Source organism: Xyrauchen texanus, chromosome 10, assembly GCF_025860055.1.
Source record: "Xyrauchen texanus isolate HMW12.3.18 chromosome 10, RBS_HiC_50CHRs, whole genome shotgun sequence".
Lineage (NCBI taxonomy): Eukaryota > Metazoa > Chordata > Actinopteri > Cypriniformes > Catostomidae > Xyrauchen > Xyrauchen texanus.
Window position 1 is genome coordinate 1,100,882 of NC_068285.1, and position 16,403 is coordinate 1,117,284.

At 37.7% G+C, this 16,403-nt stretch overlaps 1 protein-coding gene across 4 annotated transcripts in view; it reads left to right on the forward strand.

Annotated features, from left to right (window-relative positions):
* LOC127650625 (NACHT, LRR and PYD domains-containing protein 3-like) overlaps positions 1-16,403 on the forward strand; it is a 56,917-nt gene that overhangs the window by 14,792 nt on the left and 25,722 nt on the right. The window contains exons 3-14 of one of the 4 annotated variants that reach the window (XM_052136152.1): positions 2,027-2,226; positions 2,646-2,726; positions 3,629-3,736; positions 4,881-5,049; positions 5,375-5,579; positions 5,744-7,514; positions 11,233-11,406; positions 11,601-11,771; positions 11,966-12,136; positions 12,331-12,501; positions 12,696-12,866; positions 13,061-13,231. In XM_052136152.1, coding sequence (XP_051992112.1) covers positions 2,674-2,726; positions 3,629-3,736; positions 4,881-5,049; positions 5,375-5,579; positions 5,744-7,514; positions 11,233-11,406; positions 11,601-11,771; positions 11,966-12,136; positions 12,331-12,501; positions 12,696-12,866; positions 13,061-13,231 — 3,335 coding nt within the window. In that variant the 5' untranslated portion in view covers positions 2,027-2,226; positions 2,646-2,673. The remainder of the gene's footprint in view (positions 1-2,026; positions 2,227-2,645; positions 2,727-3,628; positions 3,737-4,880; positions 5,050-5,374; positions 5,580-5,743; positions 7,515-11,232; positions 11,407-11,600; positions 11,772-11,965; positions 12,137-12,330; positions 12,502-12,695; positions 12,867-13,060; positions 13,232-16,403) is intronic. The other 3 variants (XM_052136154.1, XM_052136153.1, XM_052136155.1) reach the window with 3 other exon arrangements.

A 16,403-nucleotide genomic window follows, 5' to 3' on the forward strand; every position in this document is an offset into this window, starting at 1 on the left:
TACGGATGGACTCAAAGCTTCGATTATCACATTAAGAAAATAATAGATAAATGTAAAAAAGGAATAAATGTTTTAAGATGTCTGGCAGGGGTTGATTCAGCAATCATTAAAGAATATATTGTGCAATGATTAGACCAGTAATAGACTATGGAAGCATAATATATAGTTCTGCATCATCATCAATATAAAGCAGAATTAATGTCATCCAATCACAAGCTTTAAGAATAAGTTGTGGGGCATTCAGAACATCCCCTATTCCAGCAATACAGGTGGAAATGACAGAGATGCATTTGGAAGTTCAGAGGCTAAAATGAAAAATGACATACTGGAGTACATTAAAGGGACGTGCTGAAAAGCAGCTAAAATGCACAAAAGAAGCTCAGAACATAAGAATAGACAACATTAATATCAGTACCACTGTGGCAGTGCCAATAATACCTTCCTGACTTTTCCCAATGCCAGACGTTGATCTTCAGTTGTTAGATAAGATGAAAAGGGAAGAAATATTTCAAAGTATATAGTTGTGAAACAGCATTTGGGACATGAATATTACAATAGTATTTAAGTATATACAGATTCTGGACAAACAGCAGCAGCTGTTTATATTCCTCACTTTAAATACAGTACTGTAAAAAGAGGATCTTTGAGTGCTGTTTGTCTCTATCATGAGAAAAAGGCACCACTGACAGCAGTAAAAGACACATTTGATAAAGTTTAATTACAAGACACAATTGTCCAGCATCTGCAAAGAGCATCAAACACTAGCACGGGTGCAATAACATGCTGTATTCTTACAAAGATTAATTGCAAAAGTTAAATATATATTTTTTATTTACGTTTAGCACAGAAATACATTTAGAGCATAAATTATGGTTACTCCAGGGAAGCTTGTGCATCAGCATTAGATGCTGTAAATGTTCTGACCTTACTGAAACAGGAAATATGATTGGTTAAAACATCCATTTGTGTCTGAAATTAATGTTCTGATTGGTGGATCATCTTAGTCTGTGTTACCTGTGCCATCAGTTGCACTCCCACCTACCGCCGCTCCTGTGCATTTAGAGAGAATCTTTGTGCACTTAAATAAATTTTTTTGTATAAATAGTAGATTGAAAACATTTCAGGTCAAAAGACTACTCATTGTTCTGGTGGCCAAATGTATCATTACTTATTTCAGGTAGGCATACACAACATCCTAAGAGAGATAGGTGGGCGTATGGCGTATTTCTGTGTATGCCTTGAGAAAATACCAATAAATAAATAAATACAGCCCAAATGCAACTCTGTTAGTCGTATTTCTATACATTATTCTACAGTATTACATCATATTGAAATATATTGGTTCATATTGGCACGCTTTAATGGGTTAGAATTGTATCAGAAGCAGAAAATCAACACACACACCCACACACACACACACACACACACACACACACACACACACACACACATGTTGTGTTTCCATGTTTTATGGGGACTTTCCATAGACATAATGGTTTTTATACTGTACAAACTTTATATTCTATCCCCTAAACCTAACCCTACCCCTAAACCTAACCCTCACAGAAAACTTTCTGCATTTTTACATTTTCAAAAAACATCATTTAGTATGATTTATAAGCTGTTTTCCTCATGGGGACCGACAAAATGTCCCCACAAGGTCAAAAATTTCGGATTTTACTATCCTTATGGGGACATTTGGTCCCCACAAAGTGATAAATACACGCGCACACACACACACACACACACACACTTGTAACACTGAAACTACATCAATAATGTTTATGGTTGCTGCTTCATCATCAAGTTTGTTGCTGCTTTATTTTGTAATAACCAGCAGATGAAACTGTTTTGCAATGCTTCATTTCCCCATTCCTAATCTGCTGTACTAAAATTAACATGTTATCATATATTTTACAGCAGTTAAAGACAAAAAAACTATTATTTTCATAAACATTGTTTAAAGCAGAAGAGTGTAATTATTTTGATGTTAAAATACTTTCTACATGTTGTTTGTCTCTTTCAGACTCCTCCTCTTCAGATGTGAAACTATTAAAACAGGATCCATTTTGTGACGAGCAGGAAATTACACAACGAGAGAAACAGAGAAAAAGTTTGACAGTTTTTGTTCCACTGAATCGTCTGAAACAATCAATAAATTCATTGTGAAGTATTTTGTAGGTGATATTCTAGTCAGTAAAGAGGAACATCAACAGTTCCTGACAGGTGAGTACTGAACTGCTGCTAAACAAACCAAAACTCACAAGACAACAATAATAAACCTTTCAAACTATCAGCTACAGTAAGACATCTAACAGATATCTAAGTATTAATCACAGCAGAACAAACAGATACTGAGACTTTTGCTCTTTTATCTGAATTGTCAGTATGTGTTCAGTTTCTTTGGCACTGAAATGTTATTTCTTCTATTGACTTGAAACGTTGCTTTGTTTTCTTCTGTTGAGTCTTCTGATGTTTTCTCTTTATGCTGGTGTTTAACATGTCATAAAAGCTGACAGTCTGCAATTGAACCTCATTGATTCATTTCTAATGGAATATTCTAGAGGACAAATAAAAACAAATATGTGTCAGTATTGAACAAATAAACACGTCACAAATATAGATGATGTCCCGTGTGTTGACAGGTGTTCAGTGGACTGTTCAGATGATGTCATGGACTCCACAAAGGATCTCAGTGGACAGACATACACAGGGAAGGTCAAGAGGTCAGAGGATTTCAATGCTTTAATAAAATACACTGATAGATATTTCTGATATGCTGCACAACACTACAGTATAAAAACACTGAGGAGAAATGAGAACAGACTGGATTATCTCAAGCATAAACATGTGAAAACAGCTTTAGGGTAAAGTGAGATCTACAGTAAGATGACAGTGAGACCGGTTTGATTCAGTCACAGACAGAACTGGAAAAATTTTCATTACTTAGGATTGGGGTCAAAGGTCATTTGTGTGTATGTTTCTCCTGTAAAAGTACATTTGATAATTTAATTCTTGTGAAAATAATTTTTCAGAAAGCAGCACATTAAAAGTTATTCTGTCCTCGTAAAAGAGTCCCCCTTCATCCACTAGACAGACAGATAAACTCTTCCACAATGAGTTGAACTGAAGCATGGATTTATTAGCACACCACCACTTAGGTCATCAATATCAAACATAAGATGAAGATAAACATCTCATAAACACTTTGATACTTACAGACAAACTTCTATAAATGATTGAAAAGATGATTGACAGATTTAAGACAGCTGTCATCAGCAGATATCAGCATCAACTGAGTAAAACCAGATGCACCACCTAGTGACACAGAAATAAACTACAGAGAACAGAACAAAAGTCTTTCCAGCTTTAGTGACATTCAGATCAGATCTGCTGTGTAATGTCATGTGCTCAAATATATCTTCATCAAATCAGCAGAAGTGAAATTGCTGAATGTTGAACTAGGACTGTGCATTAAACATGACCAAACCCTGGAAAAGAACATGTTACCCCCTTGAAGAAGAGAGAAATATTGGGAAGAGTAAAACTGAGAAACTGATGAGAGGAAAAGAGTGTTTGTGAGAGTTTGTAGTTTTTAAAACAGTGTTTAATTGCTGTTGTGTTTTAGTGTCATTCATGGAGAATCTCCTGAATCCAGCTGTGTGTCCATGAAGAGTGACCGGTCAATGGAAGAACCACTTAAATTCAGTTCAGGAGCCCCTTGTGCTGATGTGAGGTGAGGACTCTCATGTTGACTGACAGTATGAACGTGTACACCACAGTCTGAGGGACCATTAGAAAGAATCCAGTGTAAAAAATATAAATCTAAAAGGAAATATGCAATTATAATAAAATTAATGAGTCCTTCTACAGCTGATTGCTTTACTGTAACAGTTTCATTGGCATCTCTTCACAAGAGCTCATCTTTATACTGTACAGTAATATCATGTGAACATGACAGAGATGATCAGACATGACAAGAGATTGTTCCTCAGGTTTATCACAGGACATACAGTCTGCTGGAGATCACAATGTTACTAAAAATGTTGACTATATGTTACAGTATGTTTCCACCTGTGCTACAGTAATCTGTGTCTGATGAAGAATATGTTGTAGGGATATGTGTTGACACTTTTCACTTTTGTTTGACAGTATTTCAGTGACACTTAAAAACTGAAGAAATTGTCTCGTACTACATTGAATACGACACAATAAAGAGGCTGTTTATGTTTTTAAAGGAATTCTGGTCTCTGTAAAAAATATAAGATGCTTAAAAACTTCCAATGATCTTGTAATCAGTTTCAATTGCATGGGGCCCCGGACGTCGAGAGGGCCCCCACACCGTTAGGAAAGCTCATCAAAAGCCGATTGAAGTGACATGATGTTCTGGTTACACACGTGAACACGCCGTTGTCAGCGCTCTCAGAGCGGTTCATGTTAGAAGCTGCTGGGTTCAGGTCAGCAGGACTTTGGGTTTGTAATTTCTGAAAAAATATTCTGAACTTCTTTCAATCACACGCTCAGATACACATGAACGGATGAGTTAGGGGCCGTTCACACCAAACGTGTTTTTGTGTGCGTCTGCTCTGTTGTTTCATTGTTTTCCAATGAACACGTGCTGGACGAACATCCTTGACTGCTGCACCGCGTCTCTGTGTTTCTTCAGTGTGTCACGCAGTGACCATGTAACGAGGCAGACGAGAATGAGGATCTAAGTGCAGCTTTTAATGAACACGGTAACTCAGAGTATAAAGAAAAACCAAGAACAGGTCTTAGAACAAGACATCATTAAATGTGTTTTATTGCACTGGATGTTGAAATTATGTTTTCAGATTACTAAAAAAACACATGAACTAAACTCTGTTTAATTGCTGTTTTAGTGTCATTCATGGAGAATCTCCTGAACCCAGCTGTGTGTCCATGAAGAGTGACGGGTCAATGTATCGTCCAATTACCTTCAGTTCAGGAGAGTCTTTGATCAACTACAGAAACAAACAGGATGAATCAGAGTCAACTGCTGGGAAAGTGCCATTGGACTCCATTTTTGAGGTGTGTGTGTGTGTGTCTGTGTGGGTGTGTGTGTGTGTGTATGTGTGTGTGTGTGTGTGTGTGTGTGTGTGTTTGTGTGTGTGCGAGAGTGTGAAAGAGAGCAACACTTATACCTTATAGGCTGTTTTTTTTTAAACATACACTTTAGTAAGCTTTACAGCACACACACACACACACACACACACACACACACACACAAACACACTGAGGAATTCAAGACAACTAAAGCACAAATAAAATGAGTGGTGATTCTTGTCCACTGATCCTTCACTGTTCTTCTCTGTTACTGAATGAAGTTTGATGTTTGAATGTTCACTGATTTCAGGAACTTGAGCACAAAATCATCTCTCTGATGAAGAAAGAGCTGAAGAGTTTCAAGAGACTACTGATCTCAGATTCCCCAGCATGCTCTGAGAGAGAGGAGGAGGATGATGAAGGTCAGAGCAGAGTCAGAGAGGGGTTTCTGAAGATCACACTGCACGTCCTGAAGAAGATGAAGCAGACAGACCTCGCTAACACACTTCAAACCAGTAAGAGCTCGCACTCACGTCACTATTACATCACGTCACCTTCAGAGGAAACACACAGTGTCCGGATTCACTCAATATTAGTGAAAGAAAATAAACTTAATGTCTAATGACCATTAAACATCAACATCAATTATAATTCCCATTTCTTTTCCTCTTTACATCAGAACTGATTTCTGTGCATCAACAAAAACTCAAAACAAAACTAAAAGAGAAATTCCAGAGAATTACTGAAGGAATGTCAAATCAAAGCAGCTCAACACTTGTGAATGAGATCTACACAGAGCTGTACATCACAGAGGGAGGGAGTGCAGAGATCAATAATGAACATGAGGTGAGACAGATTGAGACAGCTTCCAGGAGAGCAGAGACACAGGAAACACCAATCAAATGCAATGACATCTTTAAAGCCTTACCTGGACAACACAAAGCCATCAGAACTGTGCTGACTAAAGGAGTCGCTGGAATTGGGAAAACTGTCTCTGTGCAGAAGTTCATTGTGGACTGGACTGAAGGAAAAGCAAATCAGGATGTTCACTTCATATTTCCACTTCCTTTCAGAGAGCTCAATCTGATGAAGCACAAAAATATCAGTCTTATGGATCTTCTTCATCAGTTTTTCACAGATACAAAAGAACTGAGAGAATTGAAAACATTCCTTGATGACTACAAAGTAATTTTCATTTTTGATGGTCTGGATGAGTGTCGACTTCCTCTAGATTTCCAGAACAATGATATTTTGTGGGATGTGACAGAATCGGCCTCAGTGGATGTGCTGCTGACCAACCTCATCAAGGGGAATCTGCTTCCTTCTGCTCTGCTCTGGATCACCTCTCGACCAGCAGCAGCCAATCAGATTCCTCCTGAGTGTGTTGACCAGCTCACAGATGTACGAGGCTTCAATGACCCTCAGAAGGACGAGTATTTCAGGAAGAGAATAAAAGATGAGCGTCTGGCCAACAGAATCATCACACACATGAAATCATCAAGAAGCCTGTACATCATGTGTCACATACCAGTCTTCTGTTGGATTTCAGCCACTGTTCTCCAGAGACTGTTGAGTGAAGCAGAGAGTGCAGAGATCCCCAAGACTCTCACTCAAATGTTCACACACTTCCTGATCTTTCAGAGCAAACTGAAGAGCCAGAAGTATGATGGGAAATGTGAGGTGGATCTTCAGCAGGCTAGAAAGAGGATTCTGTCTCTGGGAAAACTGGCTTTTCAACAGCTGGAAAAAGGGAACCTGATCTTCTATGAGGAGGACCTGAGAGAGTGTGGCATTGATGTCAGAGAAGCGTCAGTGTACTCGGGAGTTTGTACCCAAATCTTCAGAGAGGAGTTTGGACTGCACCTGGGGAAGGTGTTCAGCTTTGTGCATCTGAGCATTCAGGAGTTTCTCGCTGCTCTGTATGCTTTTATTTCCTTTTCTAAACAAACATCAGGTCTCTTCAGTATGTTTAGGTCATCTATGAGTGATCTCCTGAAGAGTGAAGTGGACAAGGCCTTACAGAGTGAGAACGGACACCTGGACCTTTTTATTCGATTTCTTCTGGGTCTCTCACTGATGTCCAATCAGACAATCTTACGAGACCTACTGACACAGACAGGAAGCAGCTCTGACAGCAAACAGGAAATAGTTGAGTACATTAAGATGAAGATCAGGGAGAATCCCTCTCCAGAGAAATCCATCAATCTGTTCCACTGTCTGAATGAACTCAATGATCATTCTCTAGTGCAGGAAGTACAAACATATGTGAACAGAAGAGATATCAATCGTCTCTCTGGAGTCAGTCTCTCTCCTGCTCAGTGGTCAGCTCTGGTGTTTGTGTTGCTGAACTCAGAAGAGGAGCTGGATCAGTTTAATCTGAGGAAATATGATTCATCACACGAATGTCTTCTGAGGCTGCTGCCGGTGATCAAAGCATCCAGAAAAGCAGAGTGAGTAATTTAGTGTTTTAATCACACTTTATTGAAATTAAATAGCAGAGGTTATATTTTAATGTATTTTGTTAGATTAAAAACAACCCCTTATACTATTTTGATGGTTTTTTTTTTGTTTCATGTGTTACTTTTAATAGTTTTACCTTCATTTTAAACAGACATTGTAGCCAAATAGATTCATAATGTTTAATGCAAAGTAAAAAAAATCTCATTTAAAATAACAAAAGCATGTTTTCTACAGTTTTCCACTAAATAAATAAAAAATGATACTTTATTTACTTTATACTGATACTTTATCATTTTTATTTATGCTTCCACATACAATAATACACATCAGCCTCATAAATAAATCATTATTTACCTGCATATATGTAAAGGTATCAATGGAAAGGAGGAGGCGAGAACCGGTTTTTCAATATAAATAATAGTTTTAATGATAAACTTAAAAGACAACATAAACACACACATGACGGACATGTCCGTAAACGATCTCTCTCTCCCGCACGATCCTCTGCAGTCGACCTTTAAACCTCAGAGGCTTGATTAGCCTAATACGGGACCGGGTGTGTATGATCACGACCCGGCCCCGCCCTCCGCCCTGCCACAATATATTTATACTAAAACATTTCTTTAATGAACATGATGTGCAAAAACCCAGTTAAATATGATAAAATACTGAATTATTATTGGGGGACTCAGTCAAGTTTATTATTATAATATAATACTGAATAATAATTACTATTATTTTAAGGGTTTGATTGTTTTATACTTTAGTAATTTATTTGTCATATTGTAGCTTCCTTTATTCCTGCAATGTTTATTTTACACAGTTTTTCTGTTTCTGTTTTGATAATCCTTTAATGGATTTTACTAAAAACAATGTTAAATTATGTTATACTATAATATATAAAATTGCATTAAGATGTGAATAATATAGTGATCAACATTTATTTAGATCGGTAATGAATTATTAGTTTAGACGGCTTTATGTTAAGTGTTTATCTTTGTTGACTGATTTACTGAGGTGACATTATTGTTAAATTAGAAGATTGTACACAGAGGAAAAGAGAATTTGGTGGTAAATATTGTGTTATCATCTGTAGGTAATGTTTTCATCTAAGTGTAATCAATAGATGTTTAACTTCATGCAGCGCTGTGTGATCAGATCCGATCAGAGATTGACTTGAAGCAGTGCATGTCGGTTAGAAATGTTGTGTGACTTAAGATGGCGTCAGTGCCGCGTCACCGTGATGTATGCCATTAAAGAACCACAAGAGCAATTCAAGAACAGCCGGCTGGCACAGCCAATGCAGCTTTTCCAGAGTGGTTGCAAGAGCTCTGATGATGTCACAACTTATTCATGATTGGCCAGAATCACAGATGACAATGGTGACGTGTGTTTCATGGTATGCGACACATACTACTTTTACTACTTCAGCTATGTCAGTCTGAGAAAGAATTAAGAGTAGTATGATGGTATGCAATTAACAAGGTGTTAATTATGAAATCTCCAGTTCCGATAAACTCTCACTAATTGATGTTTTTATAACAGCACATTATTTATCTCATATTATAATATGTTTATCATAGTAATATAATGTTTATTCCTAAAAACAATTCGGAATAAACTTTATTGGTATCAAAATAATTCGACCTTTTCAAATCAATATTTACATTTCAATCCTGAGTTCTGATTACCACTTCATCTGTAATAAACAAAGCAATCATCGTGGGATCTTCTGTGACTAATGTGGGTTCAGCACATGTCGTGAAGCAGAATGTGTCCGGCTTGACGGCTCCGTTTTCATCTCCTCCCGCTACTACAATTGGTAAATCTCGCAGATCGATAAGGCAAGCTGCAGCTGAAGTTGAACGCACTCAATAAATATTCATTAGGTGTATCTCAATCAGCTCTCTTGTTCACTAATCAAAGCATTGTTCAGGGAGTCAGCCATTTTTAGGGATGACCCAATCGCAAAATCATTCCAGTGCACAGAAACATTCTCTCCCTAACAATTCTCTAAATGCACCATAAAAACCAGAGAGTATCGTTGATCACTGTGTTCACTTACCAGAAATGTTGTCATGTCTTGTGAAATCTCTCATGTCATTATAGGATGAGCGCAAGTATAAATACATGATGTCAAAGCCTTATTTTCTCTTTAAAAGATTGATAGAGTAAATTGACTTATCAGCTTAATGCCAAGTGTTTTACACGGTGGTCTGAATAACGGGGCCACATTGTGAAAGAGAAGAACCTACATTTGCTGCCATTTAAAACAGCTAAACAATTGACTTTTTTTTGTAGCAAGTTGTTACGTATGATGATGTCACAGTGACATATTTTTTTTGTTTACATTGTTAAAACAGTAAATTATCTGATTAGTGTCTGGATTATGCTTAAAGAGGTCCTATTATACTTATTGGGACATTACCTTTCCATTAGTGTATAATATAGCTGTTTGTGCATGTAAAAGGTCTGCAAAGTTACAAAGCACAAATTCCACCCCAAAGGGAGTTACTCTCTCCCACAGAAAACACTGCTCCTGAACTGCCTGAAAGACATGGTTTGCAGTCCAGCCATTACTTCTGTGAAATAGCTACGTCACTATGTGGCACATTTGCCTAATTCACACCTCAGGAGTGCACTGCTCAGGCCTACCATCCATTTAAAAATTGTATCCCCTTGCATACTTCACTCTGTCACATGGACTTGGATGTAAGTCACTGCTTACGTTGTGCGAGTGTCCAATACCTTTTGTAAGACATGCAATGGGTTTAACTGGAACAACCTAAACCCTTGATTACTTGGAGTGTGTTGCAGGCTGATGTCACTTTGTGGAATTATTTCGTGATTTTTGCACCTGAGAAAAATATTTGGCTTATGTATAATCATATAGGTTTCATTTTATTTCATTAGAATTAATTGTTTGACAGGATTAATCAGGATTTGCACAAATTTAAATGTTAACATAACAATGAACAGGCTATAACTATGTGATAAACAGTTTAAATATTATGCTGTTAATATATAACTTTAATAAACTGCTTAATTTACCTAACTTCACTTCCATCATACATTAGAGTTGTTTTGGGGAACTTCAAATATGTTTTTCGAGACAAAAATCAGGATATTTTGCAGGAATTTGGACCCAAGTGCTGGGATGCTAAATAACGATCTTTTATGAAAAAATAACTAAATACAAACCAAAAACTCTCACAGTAAAATTATTAGAACCAATTTGATACTAAGAAAATAAACAACACCAACTGGAGTAACAGACTAGGAATGACTGACTAACAAAACTCACAAAATGATCTAACAGACACAAGAAGGTAGAAGGCACAGTATGTAGAGGGAAAGCACATGAGGAACAATTGATGACAATCAACACAACAAGGATCAGATGAGGAGGTGTGGCAAGGGGGAATGAGGAGGCGGAGTAAGGAGAGCATATGGCTGACACAAACACAAACAAAGACATGTGCTCAAAACAAATGCACACATGGACCAAAACAGACAGAACTCCAGAACAAAACAAGTTGGGCAGTCCAGACTGGGTCTTGACAGTAGAAGAGCTTCAAAAAATTAGCAAACGACTATAAGCAATCAAACACAGTGGCCATATATTTTTTCTTTGTACCCAACAGCTGTGCTGAGAAGCCTTCATTGAAATTATAGATTAACACACTGTTATCTTGTAATTTCTCTCAGTTTGATGGGCTGCGATCTGACAGAGCAAAGTTGTTCAGCACTGGCCTCAGTTCTCAGCTCAAACTCCTCAAGTCTGAGAGAGCTGGACCTGAGTAACAATGACCTGCAGGATTCAGGAGTGAAGCTGCTCTCTGATGCACTGAAGAGTCCTCACTGTACAGTGGAAATACTGAGGTTTGTGTTTGCAGATTTATTAGTACATTGGAATGTATGATATGAATATATTGTGGTTCATAGCTGTGACAATGAAACAATAAATGGCTCAGTGACTGTCACAACCCTTCATATCAAACTGTAGAGCATTCACTCTGTTATTACCATTTGTTTTATAAAACTGCTTTTTATCATTCTTTCTTTATTTGTTTTAGATTTGCAGCTTGTAGATTCACTTATCAGTGTTGTGAAAGTTTGTCTTCAGTTCTACAATCATCAAAATCCCTTAGACAGCTGGACCTGAGTAACAATGACCTGCAGGATTCAGGAGTGAAGCTGCTATCTGATGCACTGAATAGTCCTCACTGTATACTAGAAACACTGATGTTTGTGTTTGCAGATTCATTAGTACATTGAAATATACAATATGAATATATTGTGGTTCATAGCTGTGACAATGAAACAATAAATGGCTCAGTGACCGTCACAACCCTTCATATCAAACTGTAGAGCATTCACTCTGTTATTACCATTTTTTATATAAAACTTATCTTTATCATTGTTTCTTTATTTGTTTTAGATTTGCAGATTGTAGATTTACTGATCAGTGCTGTGAAAGTTTGTCTTCAGTTCTACAATCATCAAAATCCCTTAGAGAGCTGGACCTGAGTAACAATGAACTGCAGGATTCAGGAGTGAAGCTGCTCTCTGATGCACTGAAGAGTCCTCACTGTATACTGGAAATACTGATGTTTGTGTTTGCAGATTTATTAGTACATTGGAATGTATGATATGAATATATTGTGGTTCATAGCTGTGACAATGAAACAATAAATGGCTCAGTGACTGTCACAACCCTTCATATCAAACTTTAGAGCATTCACTCTGTTATTACCATTTGTTATATAAAACTGCTCTTTATCATTGTTTCTTTATTTGTTTTAGATTTGCAGCTTGTAGATTCACTGGTCAGTGCTGTGAAAGTTTGTCTTCAGTTCTACAATCATCAAAATCACTGAGAGAGCTGGACCTGAGTAACAATGACCTGCAGGATTCAGGAGTGAAGCTGCTCTCTGATGCACTGAAGAGTCCTCACTGTACACTGGAAATACTGAGGTTTGTGATTGCAGATTTATTAGTACATTGGAATATACACTATGAATATATTGTGGTTCATAGCTGTGACAATGAAACAATAAATGGCTCAGTGACCGTCACAATCCTTCATATCAAACTGTAGAGCATTCACTCTGTTATTACCATTTGTTTTATAAAACTGCCTTTTATCATTCTTTCTTTATTTGTTTTAGATTTGCAGCTTGTAGATTCACTGATCAGTGCTGTGAAAGTTTGTCTTCAGTTCTACTATCATCAAAATCCCTTAGAGAGCTGGACCTGAGTAACAATGACCTGCAGGATTCAGGAGTGAAGCTTCTCTCTGATGCACTGAAGAGTCCTCACTGTACACTGGAAATACTGAGGTTTGTCTTTGCAGATTCATTAGTACATTGGAATATACAATATGAATATATTGTGGTTCATAGCTGTGACAATGAAACAATAAATGGCTCAGTGACTGTCACAACCCTTCATATCAAACTGTAGAGCATTCACTCTGTTATTACCATTTGTTTTATAAAACTGCTTTTTATCATTATTTCTTTATTTGTTTTAGATTTGCAGCTTGTAGATTCACTTATCAGTGCTGTGAAAGTTTGTCTTCAGTTCTACAATCATCAAAATCTCTTAGAGAGCTGGACCTGAGTAACAATGACCTGCAGGATTCAGGAGTGAAGCTGCTCTCTGATGCACTGAAGAGTCCTCACTGTATACTAGAAATACTGAGGTTTGTCTTTGCAGATTCATTAGTACATTGGAATATGCAATATGAATATATTGTGGTACATAGCTGTGGTTACTGTGTACCATTGGTTGACTGATATGGGGTTTTTAATTGCCGATATCGATATCCAGAGAGCAGGGTGGCCAATAGACCGATACAAGGCCGACATATCACACGATGGCATGTAACAACAAAACAATTCGTGACTAGTCATGTACATGTCTCATATGCTTCACATGCAGGCAGGTGATTTGCATCGCCAAATGGGGAAATTTATCGGCCAACGCCAATAATTAAATATGTCAGAATATCATCGGATTTATCGGCCTTGATGATGTAACGATCGCCAACTACTGTGTACTTGTGGATGGGCTCCCTCTGCTGAGTCTGTTTCCTCTCAAGTTAATCAAGTTATTCTGATTGTGACATCACAGTTCAAAATTATCACAACATTAATTCTTGTCCAGCTCTTTAGAAAACTTGGTAACACTTTAGAATAAGGTTCCTTCGTTAATGAATAACTACACAGGAACAAATGTGTAACATAATATTAACAATCTAGTAACTACTATTAACTAATAAGAAGCTCTGATTAATGAATTAGTAAGTAATAGCAAACTGATGAAAGTGGTAGTTCACTATTAACTAATGAATAAATACTAATTTTTGAAAGCTTCCCAGAGAACTACTGAAAAAGTTTCATAATTCATGCAAAACTAATCAATAACTAATGCAGGACAAATGACTAGCACCACAATAACATTTGAACTGCTACTGTAAACGAATACACAACGTTGTTTACATTATCAATATGTAATAGCATAGCAGACTTATGATTTGGGAAAGCTGTCAATAATTAGCTTATGCTGTCTCCTAGAACTATTTATCAACTGAATAATTTTAAAGAAATGGATTTTAAATGCAGTTGTCGGGACCTTACTTGTCCTGTGGCCAATTTTCTGGCATTCCTCTGGACTGGCATTGAATCACGAGAGTCATGGTGACTACTGGAACATATTGAGTCATCAGCCATCCAAATACCAAATACAGTTATTTAATTATTTAACCTACCTCTCAAAAAATATGTTTTTATGTATGTCTCCTAGCTCATATATACATATACAGTGGGTACGGAAAGTATTCAGACCCCCTTAAATTTTTCACTCTTTGTTATATTGCAGCCATTTGCTAAAATCATTTAAGTTCATTTTTTTTCCTCATTATTGTACACACAGCACCCCATATTGACAGAAAAACACAGAATTGTTGACATTTTTGCACATTTATTAAAAAAGAAAAACTGAAAAATCACATTGTCCTAAGAATTCAGACCCTTTGCTGTGACACTTATATATTTAACTCAGGTGCTGTCCATTTCTTCTGATCATCCTTGAGATGGTTCTACACCTTCAATTTAGTCCAGCTGTGTTTGATTATACTGATTGGACTTGATTAGGAAAGCCACACACCTGTCTATATAAGACCTTACAGCTCACAGTGCATGTCAGAGCAAATGAGAATCATGAGGTCAAAGGAACTGCCTGAAGAGCTCAGAGACAGAATTGTGGCAAGGCACAGATCTGGCCAAGGTTACAAAAAAAAAATTCTGCTGCCCTTAAGGTTCATAAGAGCACAGTGGCCTCCATAATCCTTAAATGGAAGACGTTTGGGACGACCAGAACCCTTCCTAGAGCTGGCCGTCCGGCCAAACTGAGCTATCGTGGGAGAAGAGCCTTGGTGAGAGAGGTAAAGAAGAACCCAAAGATCACCGTGGCTGAGCTCCAGAGATGCAGTCGGGAGATGGGAGAAAGTTGTAGTTAGTCAACCATCACTGCAGCCATCCACCAGTCGGGCCTTTATGGCAGAGTGGCCCGACGGAAGCCTCTCCTCAGTGCAAGACACATGAAAGCCCGCATGGAGTTTGCTAAAAAAACACCTGAAGGACTCCAAGATGGTGATAAATAAGATTCTCTGGTCTGATGAGACCAAGATAGAACTTTTTGGCCTTAATTCTAAGCGGTATGTGTGGAGAAAACCAGGCACTGCTCATCACCTGTCCAATACAGTCTCAACAGTGAAGCATGGTGGTGGCAGCATCATGCTGTGGGGGTGTTTTTCAGCTGCAGGGACAGGACGACTGGTTGCAATCGAGGGAAAGATGAATGCGGCCAAGTACAGGGATATCCTGGACGAAAACCTTCTCCAGAGTGCTTTGGACCTCAGACTGGGTCGAAGGTTCACCTTCCAACAAGACAATGACCCTAAGCACACCGCTAAAATAACGAAGGAGTGGCTTCACAACAACTCCGTGACTGTTCTTGAATGGCCCAGCCAGAGCCCTGACTTAAACCCAATTGAGCATCTCTGGAGAGACCTGAAAATGGCTGTCCACCAACGTTTACCATCCAACCTGACAGATCTGGAGAGGATCTGCAAGGAGGAATGGCAGAGGATACCCAAATCCAGATGTGAAAAACTTGTTGCATCTTTCCCAAAAAGACTCATGGCTGTATTAGATCAAAAAGGTGCTTCTACTAAATACTGAACAAAGTGTCTGAATACTTAGGATCATGTAATATTTCAGTTTTTCTTTTTTAATAAATGTGCAAAAATGTCAACAATTCTGTGTTTTTCTGTCAATATGGGGTGCTGTGTGTACAATAATGAGGAAAAAAAATGAACTTAAATGATTTTAGCAAATGGCTGCAATATAACAATGAGTGAAAAATTTAAGGGGGTCTGAATACTTTCCGTACCCACTGTATATGTGTGTGTGTGTGTGAATATCTTGTGAATGAATATAAGATTCTACACTTTAGGATTAGCTTTTCATTAGTAACTACTGTAATAATCATGGTAACTAACTAGTGATGACTCATGTGTTACTGCATACTTCTATGGGAATTACCATCTAAAACTTCACCAAAAACCTCAAAAGCTTAAAATGACTTCAGTGTTTGCTTGCACATGATATTTATTCATCATGACTGGAAAAATTGCTGATTTTAACAAGACGCATGGAACAAGCAACAGCTAAAGTGGCAGTGTGTATAGCCACTTGGCCATATTTATGGTGACTGACTTTAAACAGTAGTCATGGAACATGAAACAGTTAAAGTGACTGTGTGTAGCCACTGGGCTAGAACATGCATGGAATGGTATTTATCATACAAAG